At 38.2% G+C, this 17,739-nt stretch overlaps 1 protein-coding gene across 1 annotated transcript; it reads left to right on the forward strand.

Annotated features, from left to right (window-relative positions):
• The first annotated feature begins 194 nt into the window (after positions 1 to 194).
• On the forward strand, positions 195 to 16,913 carry cenpi (centromere protein I). The gene is made up of 20 exons (XM_008420674.3): positions 195 to 486; positions 1,869 to 2,006; positions 3,058 to 3,176; positions 3,362 to 3,469; positions 5,422 to 5,470; positions 5,560 to 5,606; positions 6,014 to 6,103; positions 6,201 to 6,332; positions 6,825 to 6,968; positions 8,921 to 9,041; positions 9,274 to 9,368; positions 10,332 to 10,449; positions 10,602 to 10,666; positions 11,253 to 11,362; positions 12,414 to 12,549; positions 13,059 to 13,183; positions 14,426 to 14,474; positions 14,950 to 15,168; positions 16,424 to 16,465; positions 16,599 to 16,913. The coding sequence occupies exons 1-20, from the start codon at positions 324 to 326 to the stop codon at positions 16,779 to 16,781; spliced, it is 2,253 nt and encodes a 750-aa protein (XP_008418896.2). The 5' UTR covers positions 195 to 323; the 3' UTR covers positions 16,782 to 16,913.
• The last annotated feature ends 826 nt before the right edge of the window (positions 16,914 to 17,739 follow it).

Genomic DNA, 17,739 nt, shown 5'->3' on the forward strand with positions numbered 1-17,739 from the left:
CAGTTTGACAAAAATATAACAAAAATCTTACTATGTTATTCTTACACTTGAGTGATTAAATATTTCCCCAAATAAGAGAAGAAGAAAAAAAATACACAAAACAAAATGTTCATATTTATTATCAGGGAAACCGCTAGCTTCTTCTCTCAGCAAGAACTACAAACCAAAAGAGACTACAACTCCCGTGAAGCACCTCAGCGGATGAACGCCACTGCGCAGGCGCAGGGCAAACGGTCGGCGCGGAAGATTTTGAGTTTCCATTGAACGGACAGAGGCAGAGTTTGGGAGGGGATTGTGTTTTTAAAGTTTTTAGCAATGTAGACATGGCGACGCTGCTAAACCTGTCGGATTCGGACCATTCGGGTCTGAGCGATCAGTCTGTGTCGACTCGGAGCAGCAACCGGAGTCTGAGAATCGCAGAACAGGAGAGGAGGAAGAACGAGGCGGAGGACCCCTTCGTTTTGGCCTTGAAATATTTCTCTGAAGGTAGGTCCACAAACAAAAACAGTTGGGTTCATAGCTATCAACGGAACTGTACTTCAGCTATCAACTTCAGTACAATAATGAACAGAAGCATGTTATAGGTAGAATATAGTGGAGAACGCAAAATGTCTTTATAAATAGCTTATGGTGTTTTATCTTAACGCAGAGGAAGACGAACCTACGTGAGGATTATAAACATGTCTTACACAACAGTAGCAGTCCACTAGGAAACACTCACATTTTCCCTACTTTACTTATATCAAAAAGCTAAATGTTGTTGCATTTATTTACACCTTACACAATATTTGAGATATACAAGCAATTATTTATAAATGTTAGTTATAACGAGGGTTACTGGGTCTCTAGATTATCACAGTAATAGCATAAACTGTAGTTGTATGTTCTGCATAGATAGGATGCTTTATTATTTACTTTATTACTTTACTCCACACAATTCGTTGCAAATTGCATGACTGTGAAATGTTATTGCAATTTCTCAAGCAAAGACTGTGCCTCTCTCTCTTCGTGTATAAATAGTCCACCACAAAATATAATTTATAAGCCTACTGCAAAATGGATAAATAAAAAAAACAAAAAAACTAATGGGACTAGCAAAATCCCAAACGATAAAACAGTAGTGTAACAAGAGTATCGATTTCAAACAAAAAGTTTTCATTTAGATTTATTTTTAAATATGGCATGTAGAAAATTATTCATACTTTTCTCATTAATCGGTGAAAGAACAATGATTAGCCAGCATTACTTGTATTAAGCCTTCCTTATAATTGTCTTCATTGGTAATTTGGCAATTTATTTTTGGCGAGGAGCTCCTGAAAAGTCAAATTTAATTGGATTTTGCCCTAAACATAACACTAATAATGACATTTCCACAGGAAAGTAACCCTAAAGAACATGTTGTATTGATCTATTTACATGGTTTCTGTTTTTGACACACCTGAACATTTCCCTAGAGGAAACATTTTAGTCTGGATATCCAGTTCATTTTGGTTGAAATTATTTCTTATTTTGATTTTAATTTTTAAGATTATTTTTAAACCACTGTTCTGTGAATGAGAAATGGTTCTTTACAACTAGTTATAGAAATAAGCAGAGAAAATATAAATGTGAGCCACTTAACAGGTCAGACAAGATCAAAATAAAAAGGTTGTGAACTTCTAAGAGGTTTTAACAGAAATGTATTTGTGCAGAGCTGTTTCAAGAGGTTATCATGTTTAAATGCTCCTTCATGCATGTCTAACCTGTAGATATATACTTGTATTCTTTGGAAATGTTTATTTTCTCATAGTATTCCATCCCATCCAACCTCGGAAGTTGCATTTCTGTCGTTCTGATGCGTCTTCCTCACCTCTCTCTCTGTCCTTTAGTGGAAGCAGGCACTCCTGTAACTGGGAACGATGAGCTGGAGAACAATCTGATTCGGGTGGAGAAAGTGGCGTTCAGCAGGGGTTTGTCTCCAGAAGCCATTTCCGTCATGCTGGACTTTGCTATGAGCCTACGCATGGGTAAGCCCGCCACTTACCTGCTCTTTGGAAGCACATTACTGCAACTTTTACACTTTAGCACATCAAACTGAAGAATAAGCTAAGTGATTAGGAAACATTAGTATTTAATCAACTAAATAACCCAGAGGTTCCCAAACTTTTCCATGCTGTGGCCCCACCAAACGATATTAGTTTCTGTCCGGGAACCCCCTTTGCAAGCCCACAGACAATGCTACAAAATATGTAAAGAAATATTGAATTTTACTGTTTTTTTTCCCTCACTTTTATTCACTATTCGACAATTACTACATTCATTTTGCATTTGTTGACAAAGAGTTCTGTGGTGTAAAATTTGTATTAATCTGATGTTCAATAGATTATCAGATAAAAATGTTCACCACAATCCCCTCTTTTGATTAAAAAAAGGCATGTAATGTTTTTATACTAATCCCATCAAACTGCATTTAATCTCCACAGTTTAGGATTTTGCAGATGTGTCCTCAACAGCAGGGCAGCTGGATGGTTCCTTCTGTCTTATTTGTCAGAAACGTTTCCATTTCTAGTTTGAGGAGAAAAGCAACTTGATAAATTTGGCTGCCAGTCAGAAAGATGAGAAAGACAGTAACTTTTTTCCTGAATTTCCTAGATAATACCTTATATCTGCATCTTCAATAAGTTGTTTTAACTTATATTTAAAACAACAAATCAAAGAAGAATACCTTCATATAAAAAAGTATTATTTAAAAATGTATTTTATTCCTTTTTTATTTTTAATTTTTCTATTTTTTCTCTTCACTCTAACTTTCTGAGGCGCCCCCTTAGCGGCCCACACTTTGAAAAACACTGAACTAAGCAATGACACAAACTGAAGATACTCCAACAACCTGCATGTTTATGACAATTTTTAAGTGTAAAACAAAAAAACATTTTCTTTGAATTATTGCTGATGATATGAGAGATGATATAATGGACCAGTGAGTGGTAATAACGCGTGGCACCTCTTGTAGAAAATGCTATGCTAATCTGTGATCTGTTGACGTTTGCTTCTTTTCTGGATTTATTACGTCTGCAGGCAGCAGTCCATGTGCTCGGGTGCTGAAGTGTCTGCTTCCCGCTTCGGCGGTGCCACAGGAGGCTGTGGTCCGAGCCATAGTTTGGCTCACTGTTCGGAAATTACCCATCAGCACTCAGGTTTGCGAAAATCCAATCACTTCCACATGTTAACATCCAAATAATGTAGATTAGAAAAGCACGCCGCAGATTTGTTTTTTGCAAATTTTCACTAATAATATTAAAATGGAGCTGTTCTTGTTCTTATTCAGTCAGTTTTGTTTGTATGTTTTGGATTGATGCGTTTTTCTCTCTGAAATTTGTAGGTTTTATTTATAAAATGGGTGCTGACTGTTTTCGACATGATCGATGCGAAGGACAAGCTTCGAGCCATTTATGGCTTCATCTTCAGCTTCGTCACAGACGAGAATCTGGTATGTGACTCGTCTTCTCTGCGTTGATTTAACTTGAAACTTATTTACTTCTTTGAAAATGATGGAAAGTAACGGTGGCGTTTTGGGGGCAGCTTTAATCTGATAGAGAAAAGTAGCTAAAGATTAGGGTGATGGCAAAGAGACCATCTTACTTTAAGGAGCTGCAGCTTATCAACAAAAGCTGGTTTGTTTCCTGTAACATCTATTGAAACATTTCTGTTGAAAGTTGAGAGAGGAGTAAATAATTTGACACATGAAAATAAGAGCAGATAAATATTATTTTAATAATTTACACACCATTCTTTAATCCTGTGAGAGATGCCAATTTTATTTCCAATGAGAAAAAAACTACTATGTTGTATGAATATAATTTAAAATCTAAAATGAATTAATAATTATCACCAATATCTCTGAGCTTTGGCCATGTCTTACAATCATGATTATAAATATGCCCATGTCATAATATGATGTAGGTAAGTCAAATCTGTTATTGTATCTCATTATTATAAGATAAATGAGTCGTAATCGTGAGATGCAATTCAGTTATGCTAAATTATGACATTTTAAATATCATGTGGTCATTATGAGATTCATATTTAATAGCTAGCTAATTTATTTTTGCTAGATGGTATAAATATGAGAAACTATGTCATAAATACCTTTTACTGTATGGAAATTGTTCAATAACATTTGTAATAAAGAGATGACCAACTTTAAAGAAGCAAGTCGCTGGTGTTGAGTCTCAGTTATCAAATCCAGCTGGACGTCTTTAGCTGGACGTCTTTACTGTCTTCTTCAAGATGTTTGCGCTCTGATCTAAAACGCCGAACATGGTTGAACCGTTTACAGCCAGGAGCGGTGAGAACAGTCACACCAGTAGAGAAATTAAGGTCACAGATTGAGCCTTAAAGACGTATAATGGCCTCTATTCAGCTCAATAGTTGGGTCGTTGTTGCTTGACGGTCCAAACAAATCCCTCATAATGCCGTCTCAGTTGTTTTGGTCTCTTGTCCAAAGATGTGAAATGCTACAAAATCGCGTGGAAAGACGAGTCAGAGATGCAGAGTAGGTGTTTAGTGTTGGTTTTTCATGTTTAACAAAGGTGGGTTCATTCACTCCTCTCTCAGATTAACATGTAAATGGTAAAATGGTCAGTGGCCCGCACTTGTATGGACTCAATTCTTCACACTACATGCCGTCTTTCACCTTTTCACACGCTGGTGATGGTGAATGTGGCATATTTCTGTTTTCAGACGAATGTCCTTTGACCTTGAGAGGTAAATTAATTATCCAGTTTGATATGGAAGAATTGGTGAGTTAGTCCTTTTGACCTCAAATCATTGAACACTTTTGGATTAAATTAGAGCTGCGATTCAGGCCTTCACATCCAACATCAGTGTCTGACCTCAAAAATGCAATCTGTTCATCTATCGTCTCTACCTGCAAGGAGCAGAGCAAAATTTATTTAGCTTTAATTATATGTAATATTGGGGCTGCACAGTGGCGCAGTTGGTAGAGCTGTTGCCTTGCAGCAAGAAGGTTCTGGGTTCGACCCCCGGCCCCGGTCCCTCTGCATGGAGTTTGCATGTTCTCCCTGTGCATGCGTGGGTTCTCTCCGGGTACTCCGGCTTCCTCCCACAATCCAAAAACATGACTGTCAGGTTAATTGGTCTGTCTAAATTGCCCCTAGGTGTGAGTGTGTGTGTGCGTGGTTGTTTTTCCAAGTGTGTCTCTGTGTTGCCCTGTGACAGACTGGCGACCTGTCCAGGGTGACCCCGCCTCTCGCCCGGAACGTGAGCTGGAGATGGGCACCAGCAACCCTCCCGACCCCACTGAGGGATAAGGGTGTAAAGAAAATGGATGGATGGATGGATGGATATATAAACTGGTGTTTCTATTTTGTCATGTTATGAACAAGACTTTACATTTTCTTGTTCTTGTTTCTTTTTCAGTGCCCTTTCATTTGCCACTTGTTGTATCTTTTAACCAGAAAGGAAAATGGTAAGACAGGCTTTAATATTTATTTTTCTGTTCTCAGTATTTTCTTCACTTCTGCGAAAAATATTAACATTATTTTTATTCCACTGCAGTGCGTGTCTTCAGAGTCAGGAAGCTACTGGAGCAGCAGTCGAAACTGGTAAACTTCCTGTTGCTTTCGTTTGTTTTGGAGTTTTCTGTCTTTGAATCTTTTCCGTCTTTTGCTCTTTTACCATTTCTTTCTTTAGGTTTTTCTGTCTTTTGCTGTCTTTTGTTGTTTCACTCTCTTTTCTCATGTCCTTCTTCCTTCCCTCCGTCTTTGATTCCTTAAGTGGAGTGTTATGATTACTGGTTGATCGGATCACATCTCCTAACTTGCCAGAGAAAAACTGGAAATATGTTGTTCAACACACAAACGAGTAAAAACATGTAAACCTTTTGTAAAATCATCTGTAGTTTTCTCATGGGACTTATTATTTTTTGCGGCAACAGAACTGATTGTTGCATTTTTGGGAATCTGCAGACGTGTTTTATGCACTGTGTTGCACATCTCTCTTGTCTCCTCAGGGAAGGCAGCCTTACCTGCTGTACCTTCTGTCTCTCTATAAAGTGTTTTGCCCTGAGCTGGTGACGCTCTCCATACCATCCCGGATGAAGGTTTGTCCTCTAGTTTCAAACTGAAAGCTCCTCTAATACTGCCTGACTGTAAACTCTAAACAGTAATGAAACACAAGTGCTCTTTGATTTCTCGCAGAGTGGGTTTAAGAATCACATTTCCCCCTGGAAGTCGGCTCTAGTCGGAGTCCAGAGGAGGAACGGCATGCAGGTCGCCTCCAGCATCAGTCTGGCCTTCGCTGTCAGAGATAAAACCGCCTCTCGGAAAAGGGTGCGTTCCCCAGCATATTATTCAGAGTGTTTAAATGATTTCTGCAGCACTTGACATATTGCTGCTCCTTTCCCTGTATTATTGCAACATTTCATCACCTCCTCAGCTTCTGTCCAGAGGCTCCATGTGTTTCCGACAAATGGACAACAGCCGATATCTCTGTTTTTATCCTAGTAACAGGATCAGATTAGAAAGTAGATCTGTAATGAACAAGTTGATTTAGGTAGCATTTTTTATTTAATTTCATTTAGTTTATATCTGTAAATTGCAAATAAATATTTCTTACAGCAAAATAAACCCCCAAATTCAGTTTCTCAAATGGATTTGACAAACAATACCTGTAACAAACGCATTCTGACTGTTAAATCTTTTAAAGCTTAGCTTAAATATGAAGTGGAGACATCTAACTTGAAAACATTCCTATCTACACTCCAGAAACGAGTCAGTAAATTGTCTGAACGTGTAGTGAAATCTTTTGTTTTGCTTTTCCAGAAACACGCCCACCTGGAGCTGCCGTCTCTGAGCCCCGTCACCATCAAGGAGCCCCAGGCGGCGCAGGGCTCCAGTAGGAATCTGGTTCCTATGCAGCAGATCCAGTCCTTCGCTCAGCTGCTGCAAAACATGCATCGCATCGAGGTAAACCGTCCCTGGACTAATGAGACTTTTATTCAAAATGCTACTTCTCGAGACATTTTTTGCTTTAAAAAACAAATTATTAAAAAAACAGTGAAAGAAAAGTGTTTTTTTTAATATTCTAGTCTAGATACTTCTTATCCAAATTGTGACCTGCTTGCCTTAAAGTTGCACATTTAGCAAAGTAAAAATCACTTATGTTACTCTAAAACACATTTACTAGACCTGTCGCAATAAGTAATAAATTACTTAATTGAATGATAAATTAAAATGAGCTCAATAGTTTCCAATAACATGATTTATCGTTTTTGTATTTTTACCAAAAACTAGATGACAAAAGTCTTCAGTCTGATGAATTGGTCTCAACTTTATTTGAAGGACAATTTTGCTTACAGAGACTTCATGATTAATTTTATTTGTTGTTTTTGTTATTTATTTTGGATATTTGAAATGTCTTCCAGCTGCAGGGTTGAATGTTCATTAGAATTTAAAGTTTATTGAACTTTAAGAACTCCTGGGACAATTTATCATCCAGAAAAACGTGTTATTGTGACACAAGCCTAGAGTCATTTATTTTCTCCACTCATTCACTTCAGGGCGCTGAATCTGTTTCTGGTGCGATGCCGCCTCACCGCCACATGGTGGTGCTGTTGCACCGTCTAATCTGGATGACGTGCAGCGCATTTACGTCTCAGTCCAGCACAGGTGGCCCGGGGCTGTAATTGTTTTATTAGATTAGCGGATAAACCCGCTTTATGAGCGCTGTGCTTCTCATTAACTTTGCCATTACATGTTTTTTCCCCCTCACAGACGTCATTAGCGGTTTATCTGTCCTGAATGAGTAATAAAAGTAAAAATAAATAAATTAAATGAGATTCTGTGTAACACATATATTCTCCTCTTTAGTTGAACACGACACAGCTTATAAAATGCAACCAAAGATCTTTCTTTACTCTGTTGTTGTTTTTAATTGTGCATTAAACAGTTCTTTTATTGTATTGATTATATTGGTAGAGGATCAACACTTTATTGCTTCTTGTTGAAATTGTGTCTGTTCATTGTTTGTCTCCTTTTCATTCTAATTTATCCATGAAACTGGGAGCATCTCTGTGTTTTGAGGCAGCTGCTTGTGTGCTGTTACTGGATTCTCAGCTTGGCTTGACTTTTTGTATAAACCAAAGTTATTACAGTTAACTAAAACTACTGAAATAGCAAAAACTGAAATGGAGAGAACATTTTTGTTAACTGAAATAAATAAAAATGGCAATTAATTGGGAAAATCTATGTAACTGGAACTTTTAAATTGTGCGTTTATAAAACGTACTGAAATTATAGATACGAAATCCTTCGTTTTTTGTGTTTGAGTTTATTTATTAGTCTTTTGAACGGATATGAGATTTATTTACTTTTTCCCCCCACACAAGCAGTTTACGTCAGTTGTCGGTAAATTACGGCACTCATACTCTTCTTGGCAATACAAATTTGTGACAGCAAAAGTTGGAAGCAAACAATAATTGAATTCATTTTTTAAAAACTGTATTTATTGCGGAGTATTCGTTAGCCAATCGATCTAAACATAATCAAAATAAAAATACTCCTAACTTTTTGAATTCGGCACCTAAAAATCGGAAAAAACTAACTGCTATAACTAATAAAAACTAAACAATATGTATCTAATGACAACTAGTAAAATCTAGCAAACACACTATAAAAACTAAAAAAAAGTCACAGTGAAATAAAACTAAACTCTAATGAAAATTATAACTCTGGTATCAGCATTAACTCTCCTAAAGCTGGTAACATCATGATCATAAAGTAAAACAGCGGATTCTGTTTTACTTTAATGTGAAGTTTGACTTTCTGAGCATGTTTTTTTAAATTAAAATGTGCCTCTGGATGCCTGTCTGTGTTGATGGGTGTGTGATGATGTTGTTATCTGGTTGTTCCTCCGCCAGCTGCCGGCTCAGATGGGCTCTCTGCTGGGGTCCAGTCTGGCTCTGCAGTATCTGGACTGCGTGCAGGATGAGTCGGCCCTCCTGCGACTCAACTTCTGGCTCGGCTACGCTCTCCACGAAGGTAAATGAGACGTGATTGGACGTGATGCTGCAAAACCGCTGTGACATCATCGTCATCATCGACAAGCAGGAGAAGTTTCTCCCAAATTAAAGCTGACCTTGAGCTGAACTCCAGCGGATTACCTAGTTTGGCTAATCAAAGGGAATTATTTTAGGAGAAGGAATAAAAAATTCCAGAATCATTTATTTTATTTGTCTGTTTGAGTTACTAAATTTTCTTCTTTCTTGTTTAGAGTTTTTGTTCTGCAGCGATGGAGGAGCCAATAAGAACCCGGAGGAAGCGCTACAGTTTTTAAACCGGTTGCTGTCGGCGCAGCACTTCCTGCAGGTGAGCGTCTCATCGCATGTGTTCATTTATTTTATACTTATGAAATATTTCTAAGATTTAAGTTAATAATTGTATTATTTTATTTACTTATTGGTATTGAAATGAAATGTACAGTTGAATGACAATGAAGTCTCTTTGTCTAAAGTCAGAATTCTTCCTAGAATCAGAATTGTTAAACTTTTAATGCACCATAAAACAAATCAAGTCTTAAAACTCAAATCTGATAAATAAATTTAATGTATGGAAGAAAATTAGGGTCAAAAATAAAAGGATTCTGACTCTTAGAATTAATTTTTTTCTCAGAATTCTTGCTTTAATTTTAGAATTCAGATTTTTCCACTCAGAATTCTGACTTGTTTTCTTAAAATTCAGATCTTTTTTATTAGAATTCAGATTATTTAAAAAAAAAATCTGAATTCAGATGTTTTTTCCTCAAAATTTGGACTTTTTTCTCAGAATTTTGACTTTTTTCCCCCCAGAATTCCGACTTTTGTTTCTCAGAATTCTGAGATTTTTTTCAGAATCAGAATTGTTTAAATTCTCATTCTGCACCATCAGACAAATCTAATCTTAAACAAATCTAACAAATTAATTTGGGACAGGCTGTCATTTCAAGTTTACAAATTTTATAATAGTTATATGATTTATTTCAGACTATAGCAACATAGTTGACATACACCTAAGGATATTTGGTTATTTAATTGGATCTTTAATTGGACTGACACAGAATTAGAATTATTAAACCAAACCAAACCAACTTTATTTATAAAGCACTTTAAAACAACCACAGCTGATACAAAGTGCTGTACATTAAAACACAACATAATAAAAAAAAAAAATAAAAACTTACAGTTTAAAAACAAAAACATACAATTTAAAACTAGATCTTATTAGAAAAGAGTCAATTTAATTTAAATAAATTGTTGTTTCATGTTTTAATTAAACAATGCTTGTGCCCATTAGGAGGGGTTTAACAGTTCTGATGCCTTCCTGTTCAAATTCCTGAACGTTTGGGACGGATCTCTACTGCGTCCGCAGATCCTCGGCCTCCTGAGCAACATTCCCGTCATTCCGAGCTCGCGTGAGTGTCCAAGAAAACAAAAACAAAATGCTGCTTTCTACCTTAGTTGCTACGTAGCATGTTAACTGAGAGCCAGAATGAAGCAGCTTTTATTAGAAAATGTGAGCTGTTTGTTGATCAGGAATAATTGTGATATTTTCTCTCCTGCTCAGAAATCAAGGCGTTGCTGTTCGATCCTCTCATGCAGCTTTTCTTCACGTCCTCGCTGTTTTTTAAGGTGAGTTTGCTGTTTGAGGCAAAAGTTGTTAAAACTTCAGGGTTTCAGGAAAAATCTGGGTGTTCTCAAAGCTGAGGTGTTTTTAAAAACGTATTTTTAAATCCTGTTTTCTAAAACGTGCATCCGTCTCCGATCTCCATGTCCATCCACTTGTTCATCCATCCATCTGTGAATCAGTTAGTTTGTTTATTCATCCGTCCATCCTTCCATTAACGCAATAGTTTGTATATTCATCCATCTGTTTTTCCATCCATCCATTTTCTCTGCATCGTGTTTCTGTCTGTTTTTTTCTCTCCAATCATTCATTTGTTCATTCTTTCATCTATCTATCCATCCATCCATCCATCCATCTTTTCATCCTTACATCCATCCGTTCATCTATCCAAACAAAAGGGGACAAATAGGAATGTAAGAGATGAAAAGTTTGACCATAAAATGGTCAGAAACCCTGAATCGTCCTCACGTTGCAGCTCTATGTTGACTGGATTTTCATGGTTGCAGCTAACACGTGTTAGCCTTGCATGCATTGTAACCGCTGCTATTATTGAGTGTTTGATCGGTGCTTTTCCTCTCTGCGTTTCTGCAGTGTGGACTGATTGAGTGTTTAAACCACATGCTGTTAAAGTGGCTGACCTGGCACTCTGCGTACGCGCTGGAAGATGACCTCGACATCAGCCTCAACAGCCACACGTCCATGTGAGTTTTACGTCCACGCCATTAAACAACTGAAGAACAACTGGAGCATGGTTTTATAAAAACCCACTTGATGCAAAAAAATTTTAAACTTGCAGCCTTTCTTTTTTTTTTGAAGATGAGGCGCATTGGTGCATTTTACTTTTTGGTAGGGCTGGACAATCAATCAATAACAACAACATATATCGCGATAGACACATGATAATACGTCTGATAGATTATTGACTATTCACTGTACTCTGATCCAGAACCACAGCTAAGCAAGGTTGGTGGAATCAGCTCACTCATTCTTTGGTTACCTAGCAACACACTCATTCTTTGGTTACCTAGCAACTCACTCTCTCTTTGGTTACCTAGCAACGACCTGTTGAATAACTGGCGCAGCAGCAGTTTAAGGTTTTGCCTCATAAATGCTTGAAAATAAAAAATCAATGCTGTGGAGGGAAAACTGTGGAGACAGCAGGAACGGTCACACCACCAGTTTTTCAGTACTTCAGATATTTAAAACAAAAACGAATCAATTCTTATCAATATTGACTGATATGAAGCATTTGCATTGTGATAAGTTTTTCATTCATATCGTCCAGCCCTACCTGTTTTATAAAGTACTAGAATAAATTAAAATATGCAAATAAACACACCACTTGTTCCTGGTTTTAAGGAAGGAAATAAACATTTTGTTGCCTAAAATGCAGTAACGTAGCGTTCCTTGGGTGAACACTTCAGCAAAGGATGAATCTGTAGGTAGAAAAAAAAATCTACTAATGTGAAATGCTTATATTGTGATGGATTTTTCAGCCATATTGTCCAGCCCCAGTCTAAATAAAAATTATAATTCATAATTGAGCCTTGAATATATCCCTGCCATGCCATGTGCAATTTGCTGACTCATTGAGTAAATCTGCCCCTCTGGTTTGAGTTTCTGATATTTTCTGCTGCAGTGATCTTTCTCCGTCTTATCTGAAATCAGTAAACGTGTGTTGGAAGTTTCCCTTGGTGTCAGTTGAGCAGACGGTTTCTGTGTTGTGACCCTCTGCTCTGCTCTCTGTCTCAGAAACATAACCCTGTCAGGGTTCAAGGACTCTGTGATGGAGCTGGTTCACTTCGTGGGTCGGCTGGCCTCCCTGGGCCTCCAGCTGGAGGGCTGCCACTCTCTCTTGCTCAGCTTCATTCTGGATTTCTATGAGACAGTAAGTGGGAGCTGCTAACCGGGTCTAAATATTGTATGTTTTATCCAATGCTGCAAGTGCCTTTGCCAGTTTGGATCCAACTTGATTCAAAGCAGGTTTTATGGCCCAGTTTCACTCCTAGAAACTTTATTTGAAATCCTCTTTCCACCTAAACATTAAGCATTTTTATTTTACTACAATTATCATCAGGGACTCACAAGCTTCTATCAAACATGTCAACATAATCTGTATGCACATTGTTATTAACTTGTGTTACTATAAGTAGTTTGCCAGCACAAAAACAATCAAGTCCCCGTGGTTTCCTGACTTCCAACTGGAATCGAGATCAAACTGGATATAGCATAATTCCCAGCTCTGAGATCTGACTTTGAGCTAAATGGAACGCAGCATTATTGGCCCAACATGAAAGTGTACATCAGATTATAGGATGTCAATGCAGAGCTCTGCAGACTCATAAAAGCTTTTAGATTAAGAGCTGGAGAATCATTTTTTTCGCCCTCCTTCCTCAGGTTTGTGACACTTTCCTGAAGTTTGGCCTTCCCCTTGTGGTCATGCCTCCTCCAGGAGTTTTTTACCCGGCCTTTTTTGCTGCCGACCCCGTCAGCGTGGACAGACTGGCCTTCATCATGCACAGGTGGGAGACACTTCATCCATCTGGTAGCATCTGCTCTGATCTTTCACACGTTTAGTGGAGTTAAAATTGAAAACCTTCAGTGTGTTTTATTATAAAGTGGAAGGCAAATGATTAATTATTTTTCTTAATCTAGAAATTTAATATAAAACCGTCCCGGACACCTTAGTAGAATATCTTTTGGTGCTTTGTCTCTTCTAGCTTTAAATAAACAAAGACTTTCAATCTGGCCCATTTTTCTTTACAAATTAGCTCAAGCTCACTCAGACTGAACGTGGGACTTGATGCTCAAGTCTTGCCACATGTTTTTAATTGTATTTAGGTCTGGACTTTAAGAGTGTTTTCACACCCAGTGGACCATCAGGTGGGATGATTGTCAGTTGGTGTGGTTTGCTTTCACACTGCGCTGTCAAATGAACCAAGCCTTTTGAAAAACCCATTTCCCTCATCACCTGTGGTGGCGACAAAAACCTCAGAAGAAGAGACAAAGCGCGACTTCCTTCTTCACAAGATGTAAACACAAATGGAGTCGCGTCAGATTTTTGCCTTTGTAGGATTTTTCTTTTGTCTTTGGTAAAAGACTGTCATTTCTCGCTCTAGTGCCAGACTCTTGACTTTGTTTTGGTTGCGTTTACCCAGAATCCCCAGCGCTATAGTTCTCTTCCTGCTTTTGGAGCGGTCTCTGGTCCGCTTGGCGTTCACATATACATTCAAACAACACCAGAGTTCACTTCAACTGAATCGAGACCAAGGTTTTAAGGCGGACCAGAGTTAGCGTTTTTGATTTGCACCAGAGCTTGGTTGTATAGTCACACCTCCCAAAATGAATTGGACTTTCTAAGAAATCTGAGTTTGATTAGTGCGGACTAAACAATGTGAACGCACCCCAACTGGGTCGTTCTAATTGGTCACGATGAGTTTTATTTAAGAGTAACAGAGTAAAAGAAATGCATGCCTCGCAAAAACTCAGAAACCCAAAATAATTTTCCTTCTGTTCTGCAATAATGCACCACTTTGTCACCTAAAATCTCAATAAAATACATTATGATACGAATTTCTACCTTAAGACAGCACTGTAAATGAAAGTGAGGCTGAGGTGTGAAAAAGAGCATGGTCTCATCACATGTCGCCTGACAAAATCAGATCTGTGAAATTAAAGTTTTATTTCTAACTTTAAGTTATACTGTTACACAGAAAATGGGATTTTATTTCTGTAATTAGTTGCATCATTTCTGTTTTGTTTAGGTACAAAGTGAACCTGACGTCCGCCAAGAGGCAGGAGAAAGTGACTGAGGTAAGGACGAACCTGTGGCTCTGTGGCTGGATCAGTAATCCAGCTGTTTGTTTTAGAAACCGAGGTAGATGTTTGATATTCAGCCGGTCCATCTGCGTAAACCCGATAACCATAATCTCCTCTCACATGAGAGTTTGGAAATGTTTATTTCAACGCAGCTCCGATTTTTTAAGCAGGTTTTTCTCCCCGCCGGCCGACCGGCTCGCCTGCAAATGCCACCAGATTGTTTTTATTAAGACCAGAGGTGGCAGAGTCCCTAAAACATTGTGCTCAAGTAAGAGTAGAAATACTTCATAATAAAATTACTCAAGTAAAAGTAAAAAGTACAGCGTAGTAAAAATACTCATAAAAGTAAATTTTCCTCAAAAAGGTTAGTTAAGTAAATGTAACTAATTACTACGGAACTCTGATGAAGATGAATCAAACTCGGTGAATGAATCGCCTCCTGTTCGTTCGTTCGGTTTTGTTTCTGCAGCAGGCCTTTCACATCAGCCGCCAGACTTTCCGGGAGTTTAACCGCTACCAGGTGTTCCTGGTGAACTGCCTGTGGAATTCCAACATGTGCTACCCGGAAGCGGAAGTGCGTCTGTCCGACGAGCTGCTCGCCCAGAGCGGCGTGCCGCAGTTCTCGACGCGCTTCGACCTCATCCACCACCCGGCCTTCGTGAGCTACGCTCTGGACTTCCACCACAAGGTCAGTGGGATTCTGGGAACCAATGGAGTTCATTGTTCTCCACAAGTTAGGAGGAGGAAGATGGGAGAATGAAGAATATTCATGTTCCCAGAGTTTATTCACTCGACTGCTGTCTAAATCTGATTCTTGTTTCCTTTTTTGGGCCCTTCATCGCTTTCCTCATATATCTAAGTTTTGCTACCTGTTTTCCTTTCTTTCTTCCTCTCGTGTCCTTCCTTCCTTATTTGTGTCCTTCCTTTCTTCCTCACTTACTTGGTTCCTTCTTGTGTTCTTTTTCTGTTTCCCAAGTCCCATTTATTTGATCCTTTCTTGTTTCTTTCTTTTTCTCTCTTCTTATCATTCCTTCCTTCCTTTCTTCATTGTGTCTTTCCTGTGTCACTCGTTTCCTTTTGTGTCTCCTTCCTTCCTTAGTTCTTGTTCTTTCTTTTCCTTTTTGTTTCCTACGCTCCCTTCCTTTCTTCCTTGTCTTTCCTTTCCTTCCATACTTCCCTTCTTGTTTTTTCTTCCTAAATTATTACTTTTATTTTTTCCTTCATCTCTCCACATATATGTAATTTTTTTCTATTTTTCTTTTCTTCTTTCCTTTTGTTTCTCCAATCTTGTGTCCTCTTTTTCCTTGATGGTCCTTTCTTTGCCTCCCATTTCCTTCCTTCTTGTGTTCTTCCTTTTCTTTGTTTCCTATGTCCCCTTCATGTTGCCACTTCATTCCTTCCTTGCTACATTGTGTCCTTTGGTCACTCATTTCCTTTTTTCTTTTTTGTTTCCTTCATCTCTCACCTCTTATTTTTAATGTTTTACTACCCCTTCTTCTTCCTTTTCCCCTCTTCACTACTTTCTTTCTCCCTTCCTCACTTGTTTCTTTCCAGTCTGTTGACCTCTCTTCCTTCATCTGTCTTTCTCTGCTGTTTTTATTTTTGTAGGTTGTAGAAATGTTTGTCATAAATTCAGTATTTTATGTTCATAAAGAAGTGGAACTGGAAGTTTCTCAGGCCGGAACCCTGTCTGTTGTTTTGATGGATCAGTTTGGATTCTTGCTGTGCATTTTGCCAAACAGACCTACAGCCAAGACAAATGAGTTTTAATGTATCCTTCAAAGATGATGCATTAATCAATAGGGATAGTTATAATTAATGGCTGCCCTTTAAGATGTTTAATAACACACACACCTTTTTTTTTTTGGGTTTGGGCCACCTGCGTTCTTGTGAGATTTCCCACAGATTTCTGTCACTGAATATTAATGTCGTCTCTTTATCAGTGTTGGCCCGGCAGAAAAGAAACGGACCTCAATTCCATCAAGGTAAAACGAGTCTCCTTTTCCGTTCCGTGTTCATTAAAGACGTCACGTCTAGTCTCGACTCGCCTCAGTCATCCGTCTTTGATCAAACAGTCCTTCAGATGTTTTCTGATGCGACTCCCCGTGTGTTTTCCAGCAAACCAAGCCGTGGAGCTGGTACCTGGAGTACCTGTTCACCCAGGGCTTCGACGGCCTGAAAGACTTTTTGCAGAATAACATCAGCCGGAGAGTAATGATAGGGGGCGACGGGAGCGAAGACGGGACGCAGAGCCAGGAGCTCGGATCTGCGCCACAGATAAAACAGCCACTATTATCTTAAGGATTTGTTTTAAAAGACATGTACATATTTAATCCCTTCTGCTTCCTGCAAGTCCTTTTACTGTACATATTTTTCATGATGCTGGTGCACTTTTAGTTGTTTACGATGCATGCTAATAAAGTGTTTATTTTATATTGTGACTCAATAAGTAGGTTTAACCCCTGAAATCTAGAGTACGGCATAAAGTTGTAGATTGAGTCATTTAGCTCCGGGATTAGATTTTTACAAGACAGCGTTGTGATAAATTGATGAGAAGAAGCTATCAATCGATAGGCCTGTCACAATAAACATAAGCTTTGTCGTGACACACAAATGGTGTTTTACTACCATTTCAAAGCATTGTAACAATAACAGCATAATAATGTAAAACATTCTCAAAGTTCAATAACTCTGGAGCTGGAAGACGTTTTAAATATCCCAAATAAACAAAGCAGAACATGAAATATGAAGTTTCTGTAAAGAAATGTGTTCTTCAAAAAAAGAGCTGGTTGAGATCAAAGCTCCAGACTGAAGATTTTTGTCACCCAGTTTGTGGTTTAAAACAATAAATCATGCAAATGTTAATTATTGAGCCCGTTTTATTTTTAATTTATCACCCAATTGAGTTATTGCTTATTGCGACAGGCCTATCAATCGATAAGCTGCATGAATATTAAAGTATTTCTGCACGACAGGTTCCAGCGTTTATGAAGTTTTCTTCTATAAATGTGTAAAAACGCACAATGCTCGTGTGGAAATGATTTGATTACTTCAAAACACAACAAGCAGTAAAAAAAAAAGGAAACAAGGACACAATCAGGTTTATTAATATGCATCTTATTAAATTTACTGCAGAAGCACAGCAATCTTTATTTTCTCTCGTCTGATCCTGTGAAACGGATTTTATTTTGTACTGTTTGCTTTTCTGGGGAGATTTAGTCACTTCAAGGGTGTTTCGAAGACCGGAAAACATTTACTG

The sequence above is a fragment of the Poecilia reticulata genome, chromosome 10 (genome assembly GCF_904066995.2).
Source record: "Poecilia reticulata chromosome 10, P_reticulata-male-v2, whole genome shotgun sequence".
Taxonomy (NCBI): domain Eukaryota; kingdom Metazoa; phylum Chordata; class Actinopteri; order Cyprinodontiformes; family Poeciliidae; genus Poecilia; species Poecilia reticulata.